This window comes from Trichosurus vulpecula, chromosome 2 (assembly GCF_011100635.1).
Source record: "Trichosurus vulpecula isolate mTriVul1 chromosome 2, mTriVul1.pri, whole genome shotgun sequence".
NCBI lineage: Eukaryota > Metazoa > Chordata > Mammalia > Diprotodontia > Phalangeridae > Trichosurus > Trichosurus vulpecula.
Window position 1 is genome coordinate 439,612,510 of NC_050574.1, and position 21,682 is coordinate 439,634,191.

The 21,682-nt window shown below is 37.2% G+C and overlaps 1 protein-coding gene across 1 annotated transcript in view; it reads right to left on the reverse strand.

The window, feature by feature from the left end:
• Nucleotides 1-21,682, reverse strand: part of EFHC2 (EF-hand domain containing 2) — a 280,790-nt gene that overhangs the window by 131,921 nt on the left and 127,187 nt on the right. Inside the window, 3 exon segments of the mRNA XM_036747276.1 lie at nucleotides 18,967-19,105; nucleotides 19,471-19,581; nucleotides 21,380-21,631. Coding sequence (XP_036603171.1) covers nucleotides 18,967-19,105; nucleotides 19,471-19,581; nucleotides 21,380-21,631 — 502 coding nt within the window.

Sequence of the window (21,682 nt, forward strand, 5' to 3'; positions counted from 1 at the left end):
CAACAGAGTCTATTAAACACTAGACAAGGATACTAGGATGAGGAGATGGGCAGTGCTGTATGCAATTTTATTCTCTGGGGAATCTTTAAAAATGCAGTAGATTTTCAACTGTCTGATTAGATGTATCTATTCCATAACCTCTGAAAATTCCCTTTCTAGCTCTATATTTCTATGTCATAGACTTCCCTTTTCTCTATTCCCAATCTCCCTTTGATTCCTTTTTCCTTCTCTTAGTTGTTTTGGCTTTACTCAACACCACCATCAACAAAAAGATGTGGGGGGATGTTTCAAGGTAACACAAAACTAACATTCCCTTGTGGGGGCTTAATAAATGCTCACTGAATAAATGAATGAGCAAATGAATGAATATTGTTCCTATTAGCATTCTGAAATTTTGCCCTTGTACCATGTTGGGGAAGGACTGAATGGTGCTAGCTGCCTGCATTTATATTGGCTTCTGCCTCTAATGATTGACAGGAAGTGCTATTTCCTGTGGTGCTAGATAGGAGTGATGAAAAAGAACCAAGATTTCATTGAGAAAGGGGGCATGAGGTAGTAGAAGGTGCCAGGGAAATTATCTGCAGACTCTGGAGAGAGGTAATAAAATTTTTCAGTTTTGAGTAGATCAGGACCAAATGGGTAACTCTACTAAGAAAATATGAATGTCAGGGAAAAAAATATGAATATGAATCAATGGTTTTATTAATTTGACCATACCATAAACTAAGGAAAGTAAACATAAGGATTGCCAGAGTAAAATTAACATACTTCTTTCCATTATATGCAATATATATTAGTTAAACCTAGTATCTTGTTAATGCTCAAAAAAGTTAATAATAAAAACTCTTAAGTGTGATATTTTAATGTTATTTGAAACGTGAGAATGTCAATGTAACAATAAGAAATACATTTTTTTTATTTTCTGCTTATGTTCATGACCTTTGAGCTACATTGTCTTTTGTGACAAAAATAATTTATGTGAATAGAAAAAGAAACAACTAGCAAGAAATTACAAACTCTATTGTTCACATTTAAATGGATCACAGGGGATTTGAACTTGATATCGTAATCCAATAACTACATATATAATTTATATACGTGATATATAGTTTTTACATGTAACTAGTATATAATTTCAAAGGCAACACAATCACTATTTTTTATAATTCCTAACAAAATCTCTAAATTACAAAAATGGAAAATTTTAACCAAATTTAATGATTTAACATGAAGATTTAATGTGGCTCTTTCAAGTTGAAGCCCCATATCAAGTGCCTATTCTGCAAAGATGATGATCTTTTTTTTTCAGGAACACATCTATACAAAGAAAGTGTTGAATCAGTTTTTTAGTCTATGCTGAGGTCAATAAAAAAAAGTTTTGACCCCTAAATAAAATTATGAAGAATCAAATTCTACTTAGCATATCCAGTGTAATGTGAAGATAGATATATTCCCTTAAATAATAAAAACTGAATGGTTTTCCTCTGAATCTAGGTAGTGAAGTGAACATATGGTTAAAGGGTAGTATCTCAAGGCGGAGCCAGGATGGCAACTGGAAAGCAGGGACTTGCGTGAGCTCCCTGCCAGGTCCCTCCAAAAACCTATAAAAAATGGCTCTGAACAAAATCCAGAATTTCAGAACCTAGAAAATAGCAGAAGGAAGCAGGGATCCAGCCCAGGACAGCCTGGATGGTCACTGGGTGAGGTCTATTGCACACGGAGCTGGGAGCAGAGGGGAGCGGAGGGGAGTGGAGCCCAGCATGGGCAGTGGGAGGACCAACCAGACTGGGGGCCAGGTAGAACAGGCCCTAGCACCCTGAATCAGTGAGCTGTGGCAGTTACCAGACTTCTCAACCCACAAACACCAAAGACAACTGAGAAGGTTAGTGGGAAAAGCTGCAGGGGACAGAGTGAAAAGAGTTCGTGGTTCAGCCACCGCCCTGGTGGCAGCGGAGGAGGTGCAGCTATAGAACTACAGCTGCAGTTTCTTCCAGTCCCAGGTCCACCTGGTGGGAGGAATTAAGGGGCAAATCAGGGCAGGAGTGCAAAGCTGGCTTAAAATCTGAGTCAGGTCCAGGCTGGTGGTTCTTGGGAAGGAGGAGTGCTGGTGTGGCAGAGCTGGCTGTGTAGAAATAGCTCTGAAAACAATGGCACATCCCCTCAAGCTTGGAACAAAGTACTCTTTACTCTACAAGCAGTCATACCCCAACAAAAAACTCAAGGGTCAAGTAAGTTGGCTGGGAACATAGCTAGGCAGAGAAAACAGACTCAGATTCAGTCTCAAACTTTGGAATCTTTCTTTGGTGACGAAGAAGATCAAAACATACAGCCAGAAGAAGTCAACAAAGTCAAAGAGCCTACATCGAAAGCCTCCAAGAAAAACATGAACTGGTCTCAGGCCATGGAAGAGCTCAGAAAGGATTTGGAAAAGCAAGTTAGAGAAGTAGAGGAAAACTTAGGAAGAGAAATGAGAATGATGCGAGAAAACCATGAAAAACAAGTCAATTACTTGCTAAAGGAGACCCCAAAAAAATACTGAAAAGATATTGAAGAAAACAACACCTTAAAAAATAGACTACCTCAAATGGCAAAAGAGCTCCAAAAGGCCAATGAAGAGAAGAATGCCTTGAAAGGCAGAATTAGCCAAATGGAAAAGGAGGTCCAAAAGACCACTGAAGAAAATACTACCTTAAAAATTAGATTGGAGCAAGGGGAAGATAGTGACTTGATGAGAAATCAAGATATTATAAAACAGAACCAAAGGAATGGAAAAGTGGAAGATAACATGAAATATCTCATTGGAAAAACCCCTGAAATGGAAAACAGATCCAAGAGAGATAAATTAAAAATTATTGGACTACCTGAAAGCCATGATCAAAAAAAGAGACTAGATATCATCTTGCAAGAATTATCAAGGAGAACTGCCCTGATATTCTACAGCCAGAGGGCAAAATAGAAATTGAAAGAATCCACCAATCGCCTCCTGAAAAAGATCCCAAAAAGAAAACTCCTAGGAATATTGTTGCCAAATTCCAGAGCTCCCAGGTCAAGGAGAAAATACTGCAAGCAGCCAGAAAGAAACAATTTGAGTATTGTGGAAAATCAATCAAGATAACACAAGATCTAGCAGCTTCTACATTAAGGGATTAAAGGGCTTGGAATACGATATTCCAGAGGTCAATGGAGCTAGGATTAAAACCAAAAATCACTTACCCTGCAAAACTGAGTATCATGCTTCAAGGCAAAATATGGACTTTCAATAAAATAGAGGACTTTCAAGCTTTCTCAGTGAAAAGACCAGAGCTGAATAGAAAATTTGACTTTCAAACACAAGAATCAAGAGAAGCATGAAAAGGTAAACAAGAAAGAGAAATCACAAGGGACTTACTAAAACTGAACTGTTTTGTTTACATTCCTACATGGAAAGATGATGTGTTTGATTCATTGAGACCTCAGTATAAGAGTAGCTGAAAGCAATATGTATATATATATATATATATATATATATGTGTGTGTGTGTGTGTGTGTGTGTGTGTGTATGTATGTATATATGTAGGTATATATATGCGTGTATATATATATATAGACAGAGGGCACAGGGTGAGTTGAATATGAAGGGATGATATATAAAAAAGTAAAATCAAATTAAGAGATGAGAGAGGAATATACCGAGAGAGGGAGAAAGGGAGAGATAGAATGGGGTAAATCATCTCGCATAAAAGTGGCAAGAAAAAGCAATTCTATAGGAAGGGAAGAGGGGGAAGGTGAGGGGGAATGAATAAATCTTGCTCTCATCGGATCTGACCTGAGGAGGGAATACCATACACACTCAAGGTATCTTACCCCACAGGAAAGAAGGAAGAAGAAGATAAAAAAGGGGGAATGATAGAAGGGAGGGCAGATAGGGGGAGGAGGTAATCAAAAACAAACACTTTCAAAAAGGTACAGGGTCAGGGGAGAAAATTCAATAAAGGGGGATATGTTAGGAAGGAGCAAAACAGTCTTTCACAACATGAGTATTGTGGAAGGTTTTTATATAATAATACAATATGTGGCATATGTTGAATTGCTTGCCTTCTTGGGTGGAGGGGTAGGGAAGAGGGGAGAGAATTTGGAACTCAGTTTTAAAGACAGATGTTCAAAAACAAGAAAAAAGATTTTGTATGCAACTAGGAAATAAGATACACAGGTAATGGGGCATAGAAATTTATCTTGCCCTACAAGAGAAGAAGGTAAAAGGGGATGGGAGGGGAGTGGGGTGACAGAAGGCAGGGCTGACTGGAGAACAGGCAACCAGAATATATGCCATCTTGGAGTGGGTGGGAGGGTAGAAATGGGGAGAAAATTCATAATTCAAACTCTTGTAAAAATCAATGCTGAAAACTAAATATATTAAATAAATTAAATAAAAAGGGTAGTATATGAGAATAAGATTTAGATTCTTGGACCACAGTTATAAATAGAGGAATGATGATCCCTTATAAAGAGATAGAGTGCACCAAATAAGGGCTTGAACCTTTGAAAATCTGAATTAGAAGGCTTTATGCTAAAAACAGAGGGAGAAGTGGGGGAAAACTACCCACATACTGTGTGCTGTAGTGGAGACCATGGAGAATTGTAGGTAATCCAATGGTAGAATATCAGTAGAGAAGACCAGTAATTCACAAAGCCTAACAACAGAGCTCATAAAAAAACCCTGGTTTTAGTTCTCTATGCACAATTAAAACAACCTTTCTGCAGCTTTGTACAATATTGCCTACTCTATCATACAAGGTAAGCTCTCCTTTGCTTCCTGTGACACTGATCTTAGTTTTGCTCCTCTCTGACCCTTCTTGGTTACTTTTATTAAGCCATCATTCTTTTTTTAAACATGCCCATCATATAGGACATCCGCCTAAGATATTATGATAGATATTCTTCTCTTTGCTCACTGTAGATCAGGTCCCTTCAGTTCAAATTATCATCTCTAAACTCATATAAAAAGAGGGAGAGATTAAGCACATACATGTGCATATGTAATACATGTATATATATACATATATGCACGTGTGTACGTGTGCATGTATACACATATGTACACATATGCACAAATAAATGTCATCTCTCTCCTGAACTTAGTGGTGCATTATCTGTTGGCCATCTCCCCCGAATATATTATCTCAAACTCAATGTGTCCATAATGGAACTCAAACCCATCTCCTTCCTCCAAACTTTCTAATTTCTAGTGATGATACCACACATCACAGTTCTAGTCATTCCAGTTTTCAACCTTGAAATCATCCTTTACGTTTCTGTCTCTCTGTCAATCTCTATATTTAATCAGTTGCCAATGTTATTAATCCTACCTTCGGGTATCTCCTATCTGTTCCATTTTCTACATTCACATGCCCTCTACCCTGGTTCAGTTCCTCATCATCTCTGATCTAGATGACTGCAAAAAATCTATTTTTTGGACTCTTCTCTGAGTAGCACTACCTCCACATCACTGACAAATTGATATGATTAAAGCAAAAATGTTACAAAAATCTTCAGTGGTTGTACTAGAATTGGACTACAATAAATTCAAAATCTCTACCTGGCCCTTCACATTCTGGTTCCCATCTACATCTCCAAGGCTACTTAATATTACTCCCCTTCGTATACTTTTCATTCTAGCCAAACCAGCCTGCTAGCTATTCCCTGTGCACAATTTAGGAAATATATCAACGCAATTGTTCCAACCGTCCTAAAAATAAATTTCAAATTTTGTGAGAAAGGTTACTAAATAACTCATTTGACAAAGCAAGTCACATGAATTTTTTTGGTTTCCCAGTGCATGTACAAGTTACCTTTACACGGTATTATGTCTATGAATTGTGCAATAGTATCATGTCTAAAAATGTACATACCTTGATCAAAAAATACTTTACTGCTAAAACTGCTAACTTATCACCTGAGCCTTTAGCAAGTTATAATCTTTTTGCTGGTGGAAGGTCTTGCCTCAGTGCTGATGGCTGCTGACTGATCAGGGTGGTGGTTACTGAAGGCTGGGGTGGCTGTGGCAATTTCTTAAACTAACACAGCAACGAAGTCTGCCACATCTATTGACACTTCCTTTCACTTTAAAACTTAGAAGCCATTGTAGGATTATTAATTGGCCTAATTTCAATATTGTTGTGCTTCAGGGAATATAGAGGAAGACAGGGGGCGAGATGGGGGAACCCCTGCTCAGTGGAGCTTCAGAAAACATATAACATTTAGCAATTAAATTTATGATGTTCTATGGGCATGGTTCCTGACACCCCAAAACAATTACAATAGTAATGTCAAAGATAACCATAACAAATGTGATAAATATGGGAAAAGTTTAAAATATTGCAAGAATTACCAAAATGTGACACAGAGACAGAATGTGAGCACATGGTAATATGGGAAAAATGACATAGATAGACTTGCTTGATGCAGGGTTGACACAAGCCTTCAATTTGTAAAAAATACAGTATCTGCAAAGTACAATAAAGCAAAGTGCAATAAAATAAGTTGAGCCTCTGTACCCAAAAGATCAATGACAGAAAGGTCCTAAGTATATCCAGTATATACATATATATATATATATATATATATATATATATATACATATATATATATACATATATATATATATATCAGTATTCGTTTTTATTTTATTTTTTGTATCTATTATTTAGTTTTCCCCCAGTAACATGTAAAAACAATTTTTAACATTTGTTTTTAAAACTTTGAGTTCCAAGTTCTCTCCCTTCCTCCCTCCCCACCCCAACCCACCCCTTCACTGAGAAGGCAAGCAATTTCACATAGGCTATACATGTGCAGTCATACAAAACATATCCATAATAGTCGTGTTGCAAAAGGAAACATAGACCAAAAAAAAACTCAAGAAAAATTTTAAAAGTTTAAAAAAGTACACTTCAATCTGTATTCTGACACCGCCATCAGTTTTTTCTCTGGGGATGGATAGCATTTTTCTTCCTAAGTCCTTCTAAGTGGTCATGGATCATTGTGTTGCTGAGTATAACTAAGTCATTCACAGCTGATCATCTTACATTATTTCAATTACTTTGTACCCTGTACATTTCACTTTGCAACAGCCCATGCAAGTCTTTACAGGTTTTTCGGGGAGCATACAGCTCATCATTGCTTATAGTATTCCATTATAATTACATACCACAACTTGTTCAGCCATTTCCTAACTGATGGGCATCCCCTCAATTTCTAATTCTTTACCCCCAGAAAAAAAAGCTGCTATAAATATTTTTGTACACATAGGTAATTTTCCTTTTTATTTTTTTAATCTCTTTTGCAATAAAGACCTAGTAGTGGTATTTCTAGGTCAAAGGGTATTCATGGTTTTACAGTCCTTTCAGCATAGTTCCAAATTGCTCTATAGAACGGTTTAATCATTTCACAAATCCAACAGTGCATTAATGTCTCATTTTTTCCCACATCCCCTCCAACATTTATCGTTTACCTTTTCTGTCCTATTGGCCAATCTAAAAGGTATAAGGTAATACCTCAGAATTGTTTTAATTTGCATTTCTCCAATCCATAGTGAGTTATAATATTTTTTCATATGGCTATACCTTTAATTACTTTATCTGGAGGGGGACAGAGCCAAGATGGTGGATGGAAAACAGGGAATCGCTTAAGCTCTCCTTCAAATCTCTCCAAACACCTGTAAAAATGGCTCTGAACAAATTCTAGAGCTACAGAACCCATGAAATAACAGCCCAGGACTGCCTGGATGGTGATTGAGAAGGGTCTATCGCACCATACTGGGAGCGGAGTAGAGCCCAGCATGGACCGTGCCACGAAGGACCAGGCTGGGAATAGATTGGGTGGAGCAAGCCCTAGGGCCATGAATCACTGAACTGTAGCAGTTACCAGACTTCTCAACCCACAAACACCAAAGACAACTTAGCAGGTCAGTGGGAAAACTTCTAGATCAGGGTGAGAGAGGTGCGTGGTCCAGCCCCAGCCCCAGAGGTGGCAGAGGTGGCCCAGAAGCAGCAAGAAGCTCCTGCAGCTGCCCCAGGTACACCTGGTGGGAGGAATCAAGCAGCAGATCAGAGTGGCAGTGCAGGGAACACTTTGCTGGCACAGAGGCAGGGTTCTCTTGCTTTGCCCTGCTTGGATCTGCGTCACAGTCATGGTTGGCAGTTCTTGGGGGAGGAGGAGCACTGGTGTGGCAGAGCTTGCTGTGTAGATGCAGCTCTGAAAACAGCAGGGCAAGACTCTTGAAGCTTGGAATAAGTCACTCTCCACTAGGAAGGCAGTCATACCCTGACAAAAAGCTCAAGGGTCAAGTAAGTTGGCTGGGAACATAAGGAGCAAGGAGCATAAAAGGACTCAGACTATAGAATCTTTCTTTGGTGACAAAGATCATCAAAACATACAGCCAGGAGAAGTCAACAAAGCCAAAGATCCTACATCAAAAGCCTCCAACAGAAACGTAAATTGGTCTCAGGCCATGGAAGAGCTCAAAAAGGATTTGGAAAAGCAAATAAGAGAAGTAGAGGAAAAATTGGGAACAGAAATGAGAGTGATGCAAGAAAATCATGAAAAACAAGTCAATGACTGGCTAAAGGAGACCCAAAAAAATACTGAAGAAACTAACACCTTAAAAATAGACTAACTCAAATGGCAAAAGAGCTCCAAAAAGTCAATGAGGAGAAGAATGCCTTAAAAGGCAGAATTAGCCAAATGGAAAAGGAGGTCCAAAGACCACTGAAAAAAATACCACCTTAAAAATGAGAATGGAGCAAGCAGAAGCTAGTGACTTGATGAGAAATCAAGATATTATAAAACAGAACCAAAAGAATGAAAAAATGGAACGTAGTGTGAAATATCTCATTGGAAAAACCACTGACCTGGAGAGTATATCCAGGAGACATAATTTAAAAATTACTGGACTACCTGCAGGCCATGATCAAAAAAAGAGCCTAGACATTATCTTTCAAGAAATTATCAAGGAAAACTGCCCTGATATTCTAGAAGAAGAGGGTAAAAGAGAAATTAAAAGAATCCACCAATTACCTCTTGAAAAAGATCTCCAAAAGAAAACTCCTAGGAATATTGTAGCCAAATTCCAGAGTACCCAGGTCAAGGAGAAAATATTCCAACCAGCCAGAAAGAAACAATTTGAGTATTGTGGAAACAGAATCAGAATAACATAAGATCTAGCAGCTCCTACATTAAGGGATGGAAGGGCTTGGAATATGATATTCTAGAAGTCAATGGAGCTAGGATTAAAACCAAGAATCACCTACCCTGCAAAACTGAGTATAGTACTCCAGGGCTAAATATAGATTTTCAATAAGATAGAGGACTTTCAAGCTTTCTCAATGAAAAGACCAGAGCTGAATGGAAAATTCGACTTTCAAATACAAGAATCAAGAGAAGCATGAAAAGGTAAACAGGAAAGGGACTTACTAAACTTGAACTATTTAGTTTACATTCCTACATGGAAAGATAATATTTGTAACTCATGAGACCTTTCTCAGTATTAGGGTAGTTGAAAGGCATGTACATATATATAGACAAGGGGCACAGGGTGAGTTGAATATGAAGGGATGATATCTAAAAATAAATAAATAAATACAATTAAGGGGTGAGAGAGGAATATATTGGGAGAAGGAGAAAGGGAGAGATAGAATGGGGTAAATTACCTCACATAAAAGTGGCCAGAAAACGCAGTTCTATCGGAAGGGAAGAGGAGGCAGATGAAAGCAAATGAGTGAATCTTGCTCTCATCACATTTGACTTAAGGAGGGAATAATACGCACACTCAATTGGGTATCTTACCCTACAGGAAAGTAGGGGGGAAGGGAATAAGAGAGGTGGGATGATAGAAGGGAGGGCAGATCAGAGGAGGAAAACACTTTTGAAAAGGGACAGGGTTAAGGGAGAAAACTGAATAAAGGGGGACAGTATAGGAAATATAGTTAGTCTTTCACAACATGACTGTTATGGAAATGTTTTGCATAATGATATATGTGTAGCCTATGCTGAATTGTTTGCCTTCTCAAAGACGTTGGGTGGGGAGGGAAGGAGGTAGAGAATTGGAACTCAAAGTTCTAAAAACAAATGTTCAAAAAAAAGTTGTTTTTACATGCAGCTGGGAAATAAGATATACAAGCAATGGGGTATGGAATCTATCCTGCCCTACAAGAAAATAAGGGGAAAGGAGACCGGGGGGGGGGGGTGACAGAAGGGCGGGCAGACTAGGGAAAGGGTCAATCAGAATATATGCCATCTTGGGGTGGGGGAGGGGTAGAAATGGGGAGAAAATTTGTAACTCAAAATCTGGTGGAAATCAATCTTGAAAACTAAAAAATATTAAACAATAAAACAATTTTTAAAAATTACTTCATCTGAAAACTGATTATATCTTTTGATCATTTATCAATTGGGGAATGGCTCTTACTTTTTATAAATTTCACACAGTTGCTTCAAAAAAAATTTTTCACAGTTACTAACTGTGCTAACTGTATTTTCCTCCATCCTATCTCCCTTAGTCCCATTTATTCTATTATCTCTCTCCTTTCACCTTGTCCCTCCTCAAAAGTGTTTTCCTTCTGACTATACCTTTCCCCAATCTATCCTCTCTTCTATCATGCCCCCTTTTCTTATCCCCTTCCCTTTCTACTTTCCTGTAAGGTAAGATACATTTCTATACCCCATTGCCTGTGTATCTTATTCCCTCTTTGAGTCAATTCTGATGAGAATAAAGTTCACTAACTCTCCCCTGACCTCCTCCCTCTTCCCCTCCATTGTGAAAGCTTTTTTTTTGCCTCGCTTATGTGAGAGAATTTACCTCATTCTACCTCTCCCTTTCTCCTTCTCCGAGTACATTCCTCTCTCCTACCTTAATTTCATTTTTTAGATATCTTCCCTACATATTCAACTCACACCTGTGCTCTCTGTCTACATATACTCCTTCTAATAGACAAATAATGAGAAAAGTCTTATGAGTTACAACTATTGTCTTCACATGTAGGAATGTGAACAGTTTAACCTTATTAAGTCCTTTATGATTTCCTTTCCTGTTTACCTTTTTACACTTCTTTTGAATCTTGCATTTGAAATTCAAATTTTCTATTTAGCTCTGGTCTTTTCTATTCAATTCATTCTTTTCAAGAATGCTTGAAAGTCCTCTATCTCATTGAATATCCATTTTTTCCCCTGAAGGATTATACTCAGTTTTGCTGGGCAGGTGATTCTTGGTTGTAATCCTAGCTCCTTTGCCCTCCAGAATATCATATTCCAAGCTATCTATTCCTTTAACATAGAAGCTGCTAAATCTTGTGTTATCCTGACTGTGGCTCCATAATACTTGAATTGTTTCTTTCCGGCTACTTGCAATATTTTCTCCTTGACCTGGGAATTCTGGGATTTGGCCATAGTATTCTTGGGAGTTCTCATTTTGTGATCTCTTTCAGGAAGTGATTGTTGGATTCTTTCAATTTCTCTTTTACCCTCTGGTTCTAGAATATCCAAGCAGTTTTCCATGATAATTTCTTGAAAGATTATGTCTAGGTTCTTTTTCTGATCATGAATTTCAGGTAGTCCAATATTTTTAAATTATCTCTCCTTGATCTATTTTCCAAATCAGCTGTTTTTCCAGTGAGATGTTTCACATTGTCTTTTATTTTATTTCATTCTTTTGGCTTTGTTTTATTGCTTCTTGGTTTCTCAAAAAGTCATTAGTTTCCATTTGCTCTATTCTAATTTTTAAGCAATTATTTTCTTCATTGAGCTTTTGGACCTCTTTTGGTATTTGGCCTGGTCTATTTTTAAGGTGTTATTTTCCCTAGTATTTTTGTGTCTCCTTAACCAAGCTGTTGACATTTTTCTCATGATTTTCTGGCCTCCCTCTCATTTCTCTTCCCAATTTTTCCTCTACTTCTCTTACTTGATTTTAAAAATCCTTTTTGAGTTCTTCCAGGACCTCAAACCAATTCATATTTTTCTTGGAGGCTTTAGGAGCTTTGACTTTGCTGTCTTCTTCCAAGTGTGTGTTTTGATCTTCCTTGTCACCATAATAACTTTCTATAGTGAGAGGTTTTTTTTCCCATTATTTGCTCATTTTCCCAGCATATTATTTGATTATTAACTGTTTGTCAAAGTAGGGCTCTGCTTCCAGGGTGGAGAGCACACTGTCCCAAACTTCAGGGGTTTTGTGCAGCTGTTTTCAGAGATATTTCTAGGAACCTGTAAGTTTTCATTTCTTACAAGATGGAATGATCTAAGGAGAGATGTTTTCTACTCTCCTGGCCTTTGCTCTGGTCTATGATCAACCACAAACCCTGTTTTCTGCCCTGGAACCATGGGTGGGGGAGGTTCCTCCTCCACTGTTATGACTAGCTCTGCTATGCTAGTCCTCCTCCTCACCCTGTGACTGCCACCGAGGACTGGGACCCAGATCTGAGCCTGGGCAAAGCAACAGAGTCCTGCCTCAGTGCTAGCAAAGAGGCCCCTATAATCTCCTTCTGACCAGTTGTTCAACTCCTTACCATCCGTGGGCTGGGAGCCCCAGAAGCAGCCACTGCCACTACCAATTCAGTCACTCCCAAGGACTGCCCCTGGCTTGTGGCCAGGCTGTGCTGGCCGAGTTTGCACTGGACTGCGCTCCACTCCTACCCTGGTGTGACAGACCCTTCCTGCTGACCTTTCAAGTTGTCCCTGTTGTCTGTGGGCTGAGAGGTCTGGAAACCGGCCACAGCTGCCAGCAATTCAGTCACCCTGAAGTCTGGTCTGTGCTGGCACAGCCTGCACTGGACTATACTCCTCTCTCAGCCTGGTGCAATAGACCTTTCCTGCCAACTTTGTAAGCTGTCTTGGGCTGGAAATTTGTCTCACTCCATCTTTTTGTGGGTTCTACTGCTCTAAAATTTGTTTAAGTCATTTTTTAAAGTATTTGGAGGAGAGTTCAGGCAAGTCCCTGCTTTTACTCTGCCCTCTTGGCTCTGCCCCTCACCCCCATAGCAACATTCTTTGAGACAGTAAAAAATCTGACATAAAATGGATTGACTATCAATTACGGTATAGCCATATAAACCATGGAATACAAAAGCAACAGAATATTATTGAACCATAATATATGATGAATATGAGGAATTTAGCCAAAAATGGAGACACAAAGTGATGCAGAATGAAGGAAGCCCACCAAGATCACATTATCCACAATGATTAAAACAATGTAAGTGATAACATCAAGAAGCATTTGGAACCCTCATGAATCATTCCTAAGGTAGTGATAGGAAATATACCTGTCTCCTTTCTTTAGAGAGGAGGCAACTTTGCATGTAAAATGAACTCTACCCTGAAAGTAGTTGTGGTGTCACTTGACTTTACTTGAATTTTTTCTGTTACAAGGAAGGGTTAAATGATTAGAATCATGAAGGAACTAACAAGAAGTGGCAATGGTATAAAAACAAAAAGAAACTACAAAACTGTTATTTTAAAAAAATAGATCACAAGCTTGGCAAATGGCATGCTATAGTTGAGATGCTGTACTTTTAAATACCTGGTAATTTTTTGGATCTGTGAAAAGCTGAACAACTGATAAATTCTTGGCCTGCCTTAAAGATAATGGATTTCTTCAAATGGTGGAAGCAAAAAACAGAAACAAAAACTATTTTTATCAGGTTCGGTACAGCAAGAAGGAAGTGATTGCTGAAGTAATAAGGGCAAAGATCTACTACCTCTTAAAATTTATGATAAAAAAGAAAAGGGAAGCCAGTCTGATACCCTAAATTTGGGGAGATTAGATTTGAAAGACTTCAGATAAAGGATAATAGGGTCATTGGGCCTAAAATTCTGCCAGAGAAACCAGCACAGGAGAATTAGAATGCTCTCAGTAATGAAATTGTAACAGCATGTTTACCCAAAATGAGATGGGCAAATGAGGAAGGAAGGAAGGAAGGAAGAAAGGAAGGAAGGAAGAAAGGAAGAAAGAAGAAAAGAAAGGAAGGAAAGAAAGGAAGGAAGGAAGAAAGGAAAGAAAGAAAGAAGGAAGGAAGGAAGGAAGGAAGGAAGGAAGGAAGGAAGGAAGGAAGGAAGGAAGAAGAAAAGAAAGGAAGGAAAGAAAGGAAGGAAGGAAGAAAGGAAGGAAAGAAAGAAGGAAGGAAGGAAGGAAGGAAAGAAGGAAGGAAGGAAGGAAGGAAGGAAGGAAGGAAGGAAGGAAGGAAGGAAGGAAGGAAGGGAAAGGAAGGAGAGGAAAGGGAGGATGAAGAGAAGGAAAGGAGGAAGAGGAAGAGGAGAAAAAGAAGAAAGAGGAGAAGGAAGAGGAGGAAGAGAAGAAGATGAAGAAATCCTGATTTCAATTCTTGACAAAATTCTGAAATGTATTATTAAAAAGATGGCTCATGAGCATTTAGAAAAGAAAATAATGGTCAGGAAGAAGCAGTCTAACTTTCATAAAAAAACAGCTTCATAAAGAGGGAAAAAAGGGAAACTACACTATATGTCAGCCATATTAATATTGTTTTAGACTACTTATAATAACCAGACAGTGTAAGGTTGGAATATTGCTTTTGTATAGGAAACGACGAGTTGGTAGACTTAAAAAATTATGGAAAGACTCAGACCTATGAAGGAAGACATAATCCACCCTCAGAGAAACAGAGGATAAACAAATATAGCACAGTCTTACATAGATGCATATATAGATCCTTACATAGATAGGGATATATATGTCTATATATGAGAATGATTATAGATATCTAAGAATATGCATGTGTATATAAGAGTATTTATGTATATATAAGTGTACATATGTGCATATATGTATATATGTTTGTGTGTATATGTGTATATATGTGCATGTATGTATATGTATATCTATTTCTCTGTGCTTAATTGTAGCCTTCTTGGGGGAGGGGGGAGGAAGGGAGAAAAAACAAAGTAAAAAGTACACAGCAGAGAACAAAAGAAAACTTATAAGGAAGCAAAGAAAAGATGGACAGCTCAGAACAGAGTGCGTAGTATTTATTAGATAGGCTTTTTTGAAATGGAAATTTATTGTTGTGTATTTTCAATCCTCTCTTACATTCTGCTGTGTATATGACAATGGTTTTTTTCTTTTCTTATTTTGTATTTAAGTTTTAGTATTTAAGCTTAAAACAAATATTTTTAAAGGTTTCATTTCTTTTTTGACAATTACTGACTACACTGGTAAATCAAGGGCAGAGTGCAAATTATTTAGAACAAGCAATGATTTTGATGTGGTTTCATTTTGCAATAGCAATAATTATTGACGTGTACTTCTGCTGAATTAAAACATCTACCTTTAACTAGGTAAAACTGAATTAATAATAAAAATAATAGCCAACATTTACATAGCATTTGATATGTGCCAGCCACTAAGCTGGGCACTTCACAAATATTATCTCATTTGGTTCTCACAACAACTCTGGGAGGTAGATGCTTATCAATATCTCCATTTTACAGATGGGGAAACGAGGGTTGGCAAAGGTTAAGAGACTTGTGCAAGGACACATGGCTAGTAAGTGTCTAAGGTTGGATTTGAACTCAGATCTTCCTGATTCCAGGCCCACTGAGCTAACTAGCTGGTTTCCCCACCTTAAGTTAATTATGTCATATGAATGAGGGATTTCATGTTGTAAACATTCTTCATTGCTCTCTTTCATCGTGTTTTTAATTCTGCAAGTTTTTTTTAAATGGGTTCTTACTACAGAAACATGCAAAATTTGTAGCTCTTAAAGAGCACACTTCAGTGAATGTTAGAGACATTGTAGGCTATTGGTATGATTAAAATCAAATGTTTTAAGGATCATTCAAGCTCATGATGAACTAAGATCAGTTGCACCTAAGTTCAAAGCAAATAACAATGCCAAGTACTGAAAGGCAAATGCTATGAAACAGCCATATTACTTCTCAGAAGAGAAGCAAAGATATTCAGAGGAGTATGGCAGCTGAAGGAATTGTTACAGATTCCTCTATAATATGGTATAAAGGAAGTTGAACAGTGAGAAGACTAGTTTTTTTTTTTAAAAGAGCTAACATATCATGAAAAAAATACTTGTCATAGACAAAAAATAAAATATAGAGACAGGAGCACTGAAGATTGGGAAAAGGTAATTTTTAATGACGAAATTCACTTTTTCATTCAAGAATATATCAAAATCAATGTCAGAAGAGGTACAGAGGAGCCTGTAACATCTGAATACTTTCATCTGACCTTAAAGCATCCACCCAAAAATTCTACAGGAACTTTTTACTTACAGTGAGCCAAGAAGTTTTGACCACATGGAGGAAATTATAAATTCTGATAAACATACTAATATGGTGACACAAAGAATTGGTCTGGATTTATAATAATTCTCAAATGGTGATGAAATGCTACATGAGCTTATCCCATACCTCATATCACAAAAAAAAAAGTTAAGAAATTCATCCAAGCCATGGAGATCAACAGGCTTCAATGGTCTGGGAACTTGCCTGATTTAAACCCCACTGAAAACCTATGACTATAATTAAGGTTTTACTTGGGAAAGTGCTTAATATCTAATGTTGTATGTGCGGTTTAATGACAAAAAATTAGAGAACGTGGGTCAAAATCTTGTGAAGTCAATGCCACATCATACAAAGCAAGTGACTGGAAAATGGGGTCACATTAATGCTATTGAGCTGTAATAAATGATGAAAGGCATGATTTCAGAAAAACCTGGGAAGTCTTATACCAACTGATGCAAAGTGAAGTGAGTAGAATGAGGAGAGCATTTACCTAGTAAATCTACATAGTAACGACAATATTGTAAGGCTAATCAACTGTGACTTAGTAACTCTGATCAATACAGCCACCACAACTCCAAAGGACTCATGACATAAATATAAAATATTGTTCACTTCCAGACAGAGAGAGCAAATTTGAAGCCTATTTTTCCCTTTCTTTATTTTATTTCCCCCACCCTGACCCCAGAACATGCGTAGCTAATGTGGAAATATTTTGCATGATAGGTATCATATTTCTTCCCTTCTCAATGAATGGGGGAAGGGTAGAAGGAGGGAGAGAGAGAATATGAAACTGAAAATAGAAGTAAAATACTTTCTAAAACTTAAAAAATTTAAAATGGACTATATTGAATATTAAAAGTTTTTTAAGATGTAAAAAGTTATAAGATTTGTTGTATGGCAAAATATATATTTTATTTTGATCCTGTTAATTTGCACATCACTATAGTATACTAGGTCTTCATCAAGGCATTTGAAAATGTATTTCTTGCTATCATTATGGACAAGATAAAAAATAAATAGGTTAGATGATAATGGAATTCAAACAGGATGAATGGCAAAGCCCACAGAGTAGTGATTAAAGGGTCAATGTCAACTTGGGAGAAGGTCTCTAGTACTTTTCCCCACGGATGCATCCTTGTCTGTTTGCTGCTTAATATTATTTTCAGCAACATGAATAAGGTTAAAAATGTCATGCTCATCAAATATGCAGGTGACTCAAACCTGGAAGGGTTAGCTAAAATACCTGATGTCCAAAAAGTTTTCAGTAGGCTAGCATGATGGGCCGATCCAATAAGATTAAATTTTGTAGGAATAAATGCAAAGCCCTACCCTTGGGTTCATGGAATAATGTGTATAATTACAGGACAGAACAGATATGGCTAGACAGCCATTCCTGTGGGGAAAATATCCAGGGCCTTTAATGGATTACAATTTGAATTTGAATCAACAATATAACAGAGAAGCAAAACCAACCAAATAAAATCCCTGACTCAATACAGAGGTACATTAAAAGATCCATATAGTGCTCAAACCAAGTGACATGATAGTCTGTCTCCCTGGTCAGACCATATTTGGAGTATTGTGTCCATTTTAGTACAAGATATTTGGGACAGGACATTAATAAGTTCCGGTGCACCCAAAGTAGAAGCAGCCATGACTCTAGGGGGACTATAAACCACTACCACGTGAGGATCTGTTGAAAGAAGTTGGGATGTTTAGCCAAGAGAGAAGGCTTGGAGCAGATATGATTTATGTTGATTATGTGAAAAGCTATGTAGGATGCCAAGCATGGCTGTAACATTCCTATCCTTCCACTGTAATCCTAGATAGAGTCAGAAAATAGAAAGTAGAGTGTGAGCTCCTTGAGAAAAGGGATTCTTACTTTCATAATTGTATCCCCCATGATTGACACACAGTAGGTGCTTTTAAAATGCTTGTTGATTGACTGATTAATCTCACCACCCCAGAAAAAAAACATGAACAGTATTTGCATCTTTTCTGTTTTCAAGGGAGTCACAAAGTTTAAGTCTTAGTGAGACCCATGAGATAATGTTTACCTCCTTATGTAGAAATTTTTATTTAAAGATATGAACGCAAGCAAACTGAAGCCAGAGGGATAAAGGGCTTTGCTTATGATTTTTTTAAACAAGTAGCAAAATGGCAGAACCAGGATTTTATTCCAGGTTTTCTATTGTGCTGGGCATCTATATTGAGCAAATTAATCCAGCAGCTGAAACACATCTTCAATGTCACTCTGTTCTTTACAGGTAAAGCCTAAGTCTCAACATTTTCCATTCCTCAATCTAAAGAATGTATGATTTCACTTGACTACATTTTAACTTGGAAATGGCAAAAGATATCATTAAACATTTTTTTTAAATTGCGCACCTTCAAGACAAGTTTGGGATTTTTTTTTTAAATGAAAACTTAGAAGAAGACATATTTGCAGTCACTAGCAGAGATAGAAGAAAGTAAACTACATATTAAATCCCAATCATCACATTCACAATGAGATGCAAGACAGTCAGTGAAAAGAACTGTACTTAGCTTTCTGTTTCAATTATCTCAACATAATACCTTAGCTTACACATTCAGAATTTTAAACCCACAAAGGCAAACCTTTTCTAGAAAAAAAGGATTTTTCAAATAATATTTACCATTGGAAAAATACATTATATATGTATCACTTACCAATTCCATACTTAGTCTTATAATATTGCTTTGTAAATTCATCACAATCACAAAGTATTACTTTTCTCCCCCAAATATTAATTATTGCACCTATTTTCAGGTCTTCTGCTTTGTAAAATTCCTCGTTCAATGCTCCTGTCTAAAAAATAAATAAAACAAAGTAAGGTACCACCAGAAATGTCAACATAACATGGTAGCTTCCTAAAGAAAAAAATAAATTATATAATTCAACATATCTAATTTCAAAATCAAAATAATTTGTAACATTAAATAATGGCATTAAAAATATCTCTAGAATCTGATATTGATAGATACTTTCAAATACAATTCCTGTAGCTCTAAGACTCCAATACCCTAATATAAAATTTAACAAAATGACAAAACCCTATTTTCTGCTAATATTTAGCTATCGATATCGGGTTCTAGAGAATCATTATAAAAAAAATCAACAAATTTTATCAGTTTTACAGTTTTACAGGAAAGTAAATTCTGTAATTCTCTCACCTTACAATTATCCAAAAGATATCGTCCTTGATTTCCCACTAATCCTCCAAAAACATTGAGAACTGTTCGATCTGTGATTTGGCCAGGGAGATATACTCCAGTTGGAGCAAACTGACAAGAAAGAAAAGCAGAAGACTGAGTAAGAAGAGGTACTAAAGAGGTGTTGGCCTTGGAACACAAAGATGGTGAATGTGAGTACCCCAGCTCCCACAAGCAGAAAATGTGCTTTCAATTGCTTTTTCTTTGTGACCAAGGGAGAGGTAGGCATTTTGTAAAACTGTTCCATTTCTAGGCCTTCTCTTAGGTTTGGTCTCCTTCTGTTCCCCTTTTTCTGTCTCACATTCATTCTGTAAATTCTGCTCCCCTTCCCATCTTTGATGAAATTTTCCCCAAGTCTCATCCCCTTAGCCTTTTGGGATCCTTCCCTTCTCAGAACTCATCACCCATAAGAGCTGCCAGAGGTATAGGATCCATGGGCATAAGATTTTAGAAACATCTTTGGAGGATGACCTTGGTGGCAGACATAGATGTATGTATATATCCATCTATTTAACTATCGATTTAATATGTTGAGATATTATTTGGTATATCATATATTTAATTTTATATATGCATGTATGTGAAATTAAATATATGAAATAATAAATATAGGTATATGTATGTGCGTCTGTGTGCAGGTAAAATATCCACATTCCTCCATGCCTGAGTTGACTGGTATTAAGTCTTTTATTTCAATGACATCAAGTACTTACTCTAGGCACTGGGTATACAAATACTTTTTAGATCATTTTACAAAAAGCATAAAGAAATAGCATGGCATGGTGGATAAAGAGCTGGCCTTGGGTCCATTAATAGAGAGGATTTCCTCATCTGGGAGTTCCCTGTATCAATTAAATTATAGGGCCAAGTATTTAAAAAAGCACTATATATGTATTTGTAATGTATTGTATTGTATCTATATATATATATGTATCTATATATGTGTTATATTGTATCTATATATGCATTTCCCCCACTGCCAGCCATTTTTAAAGGTGAACTGGCATGCATAGTGATGTCCCAGGTATAAGCATGTGCTGCATGGGGCTAAGAGTCTGTAGTCAAAAGCAGTCTCCCTTCCCACTATAAGCTAATCAGTTACCCGTGTGGCCAGTGGCTTTCAGCTCAGAGATTTTGCTAGAAGAACAGACTAGCCTTTGTTTCTGATGGATTTTAAAATATGTGGTTATTACAGTAAACCTCAAATGTGAAATAAAATCACCCAGGTTTTAGTATGGTGACAAAGCTTCGAGACCTCTATTTTCATGCACAAATTAGCTTGGTCACTTTGATTGAACTGAATGCTAAGTATCACTCTCGTCCCCAATAGTCAACTAAAAACCACTGATTAGTAACTAGATAGTAATAGGCCAATTCCTCCCAAAATGGTTAAATCTGTATATATGTGTAGACAGAACCTACATGGATGATGGCATCTAATCTCTACAGAGAAATTGTAAATGTCAAGTGCAGATAGATGTTGTTGAGTCATAAACTGGACTTAAATTACTATGGCTTGGGAAGGTACCTTTGATTTCAACTTGTTTTGTTATATAAACCTGTGTAAAAGAGCTGCATAGTTTAAAAAAAAAGGTCTATAAATTCCCCTGAACCTAAATTCTTTCCTTGCTGCCCTTTAAACTCAGTGTTCTCAGACGCCAATTTTTCCTATTCTTTGTAACCTGTATTGTATCCAAAGAGGAATGTGGAATGAAGTTCACACAATCACAGTGATTTCAACACTCTGGCTAATGAATGGTAACTGTCATCATGTTCATAACAGATGACAATTGAAATAATGAGTCAGGTCTTTAAGGTGGAAAAGCAAACTCCAACTTCGTATGATTTTTTTTTTATTTTTTATTTTTACCTTAGGTAGCTTTCTCCTGTTAAGGAATAATGGAACAGCGTCCCTGCCTGAGTTGGCCGGTATCACTTCCTTGACTTCAATGGTATCATCACACAAAAAGTAGTGAAGAACAAGTTCTCTGGGGTCACCAAACATTGATTCTGAGTCATCCCACAAGCAGTAGAAACGCAGAACGTGCCCGTCGTGCTCCAGGAATTGTCTCAGGGTATCAAAGCGCTCATAAGGACGGAAGGGGTTCATGCGGTCTAAAGTCTACAAGGCGAAGAGAGATGAATAAGCATGGTCTTCTATGTTTATCCTGAA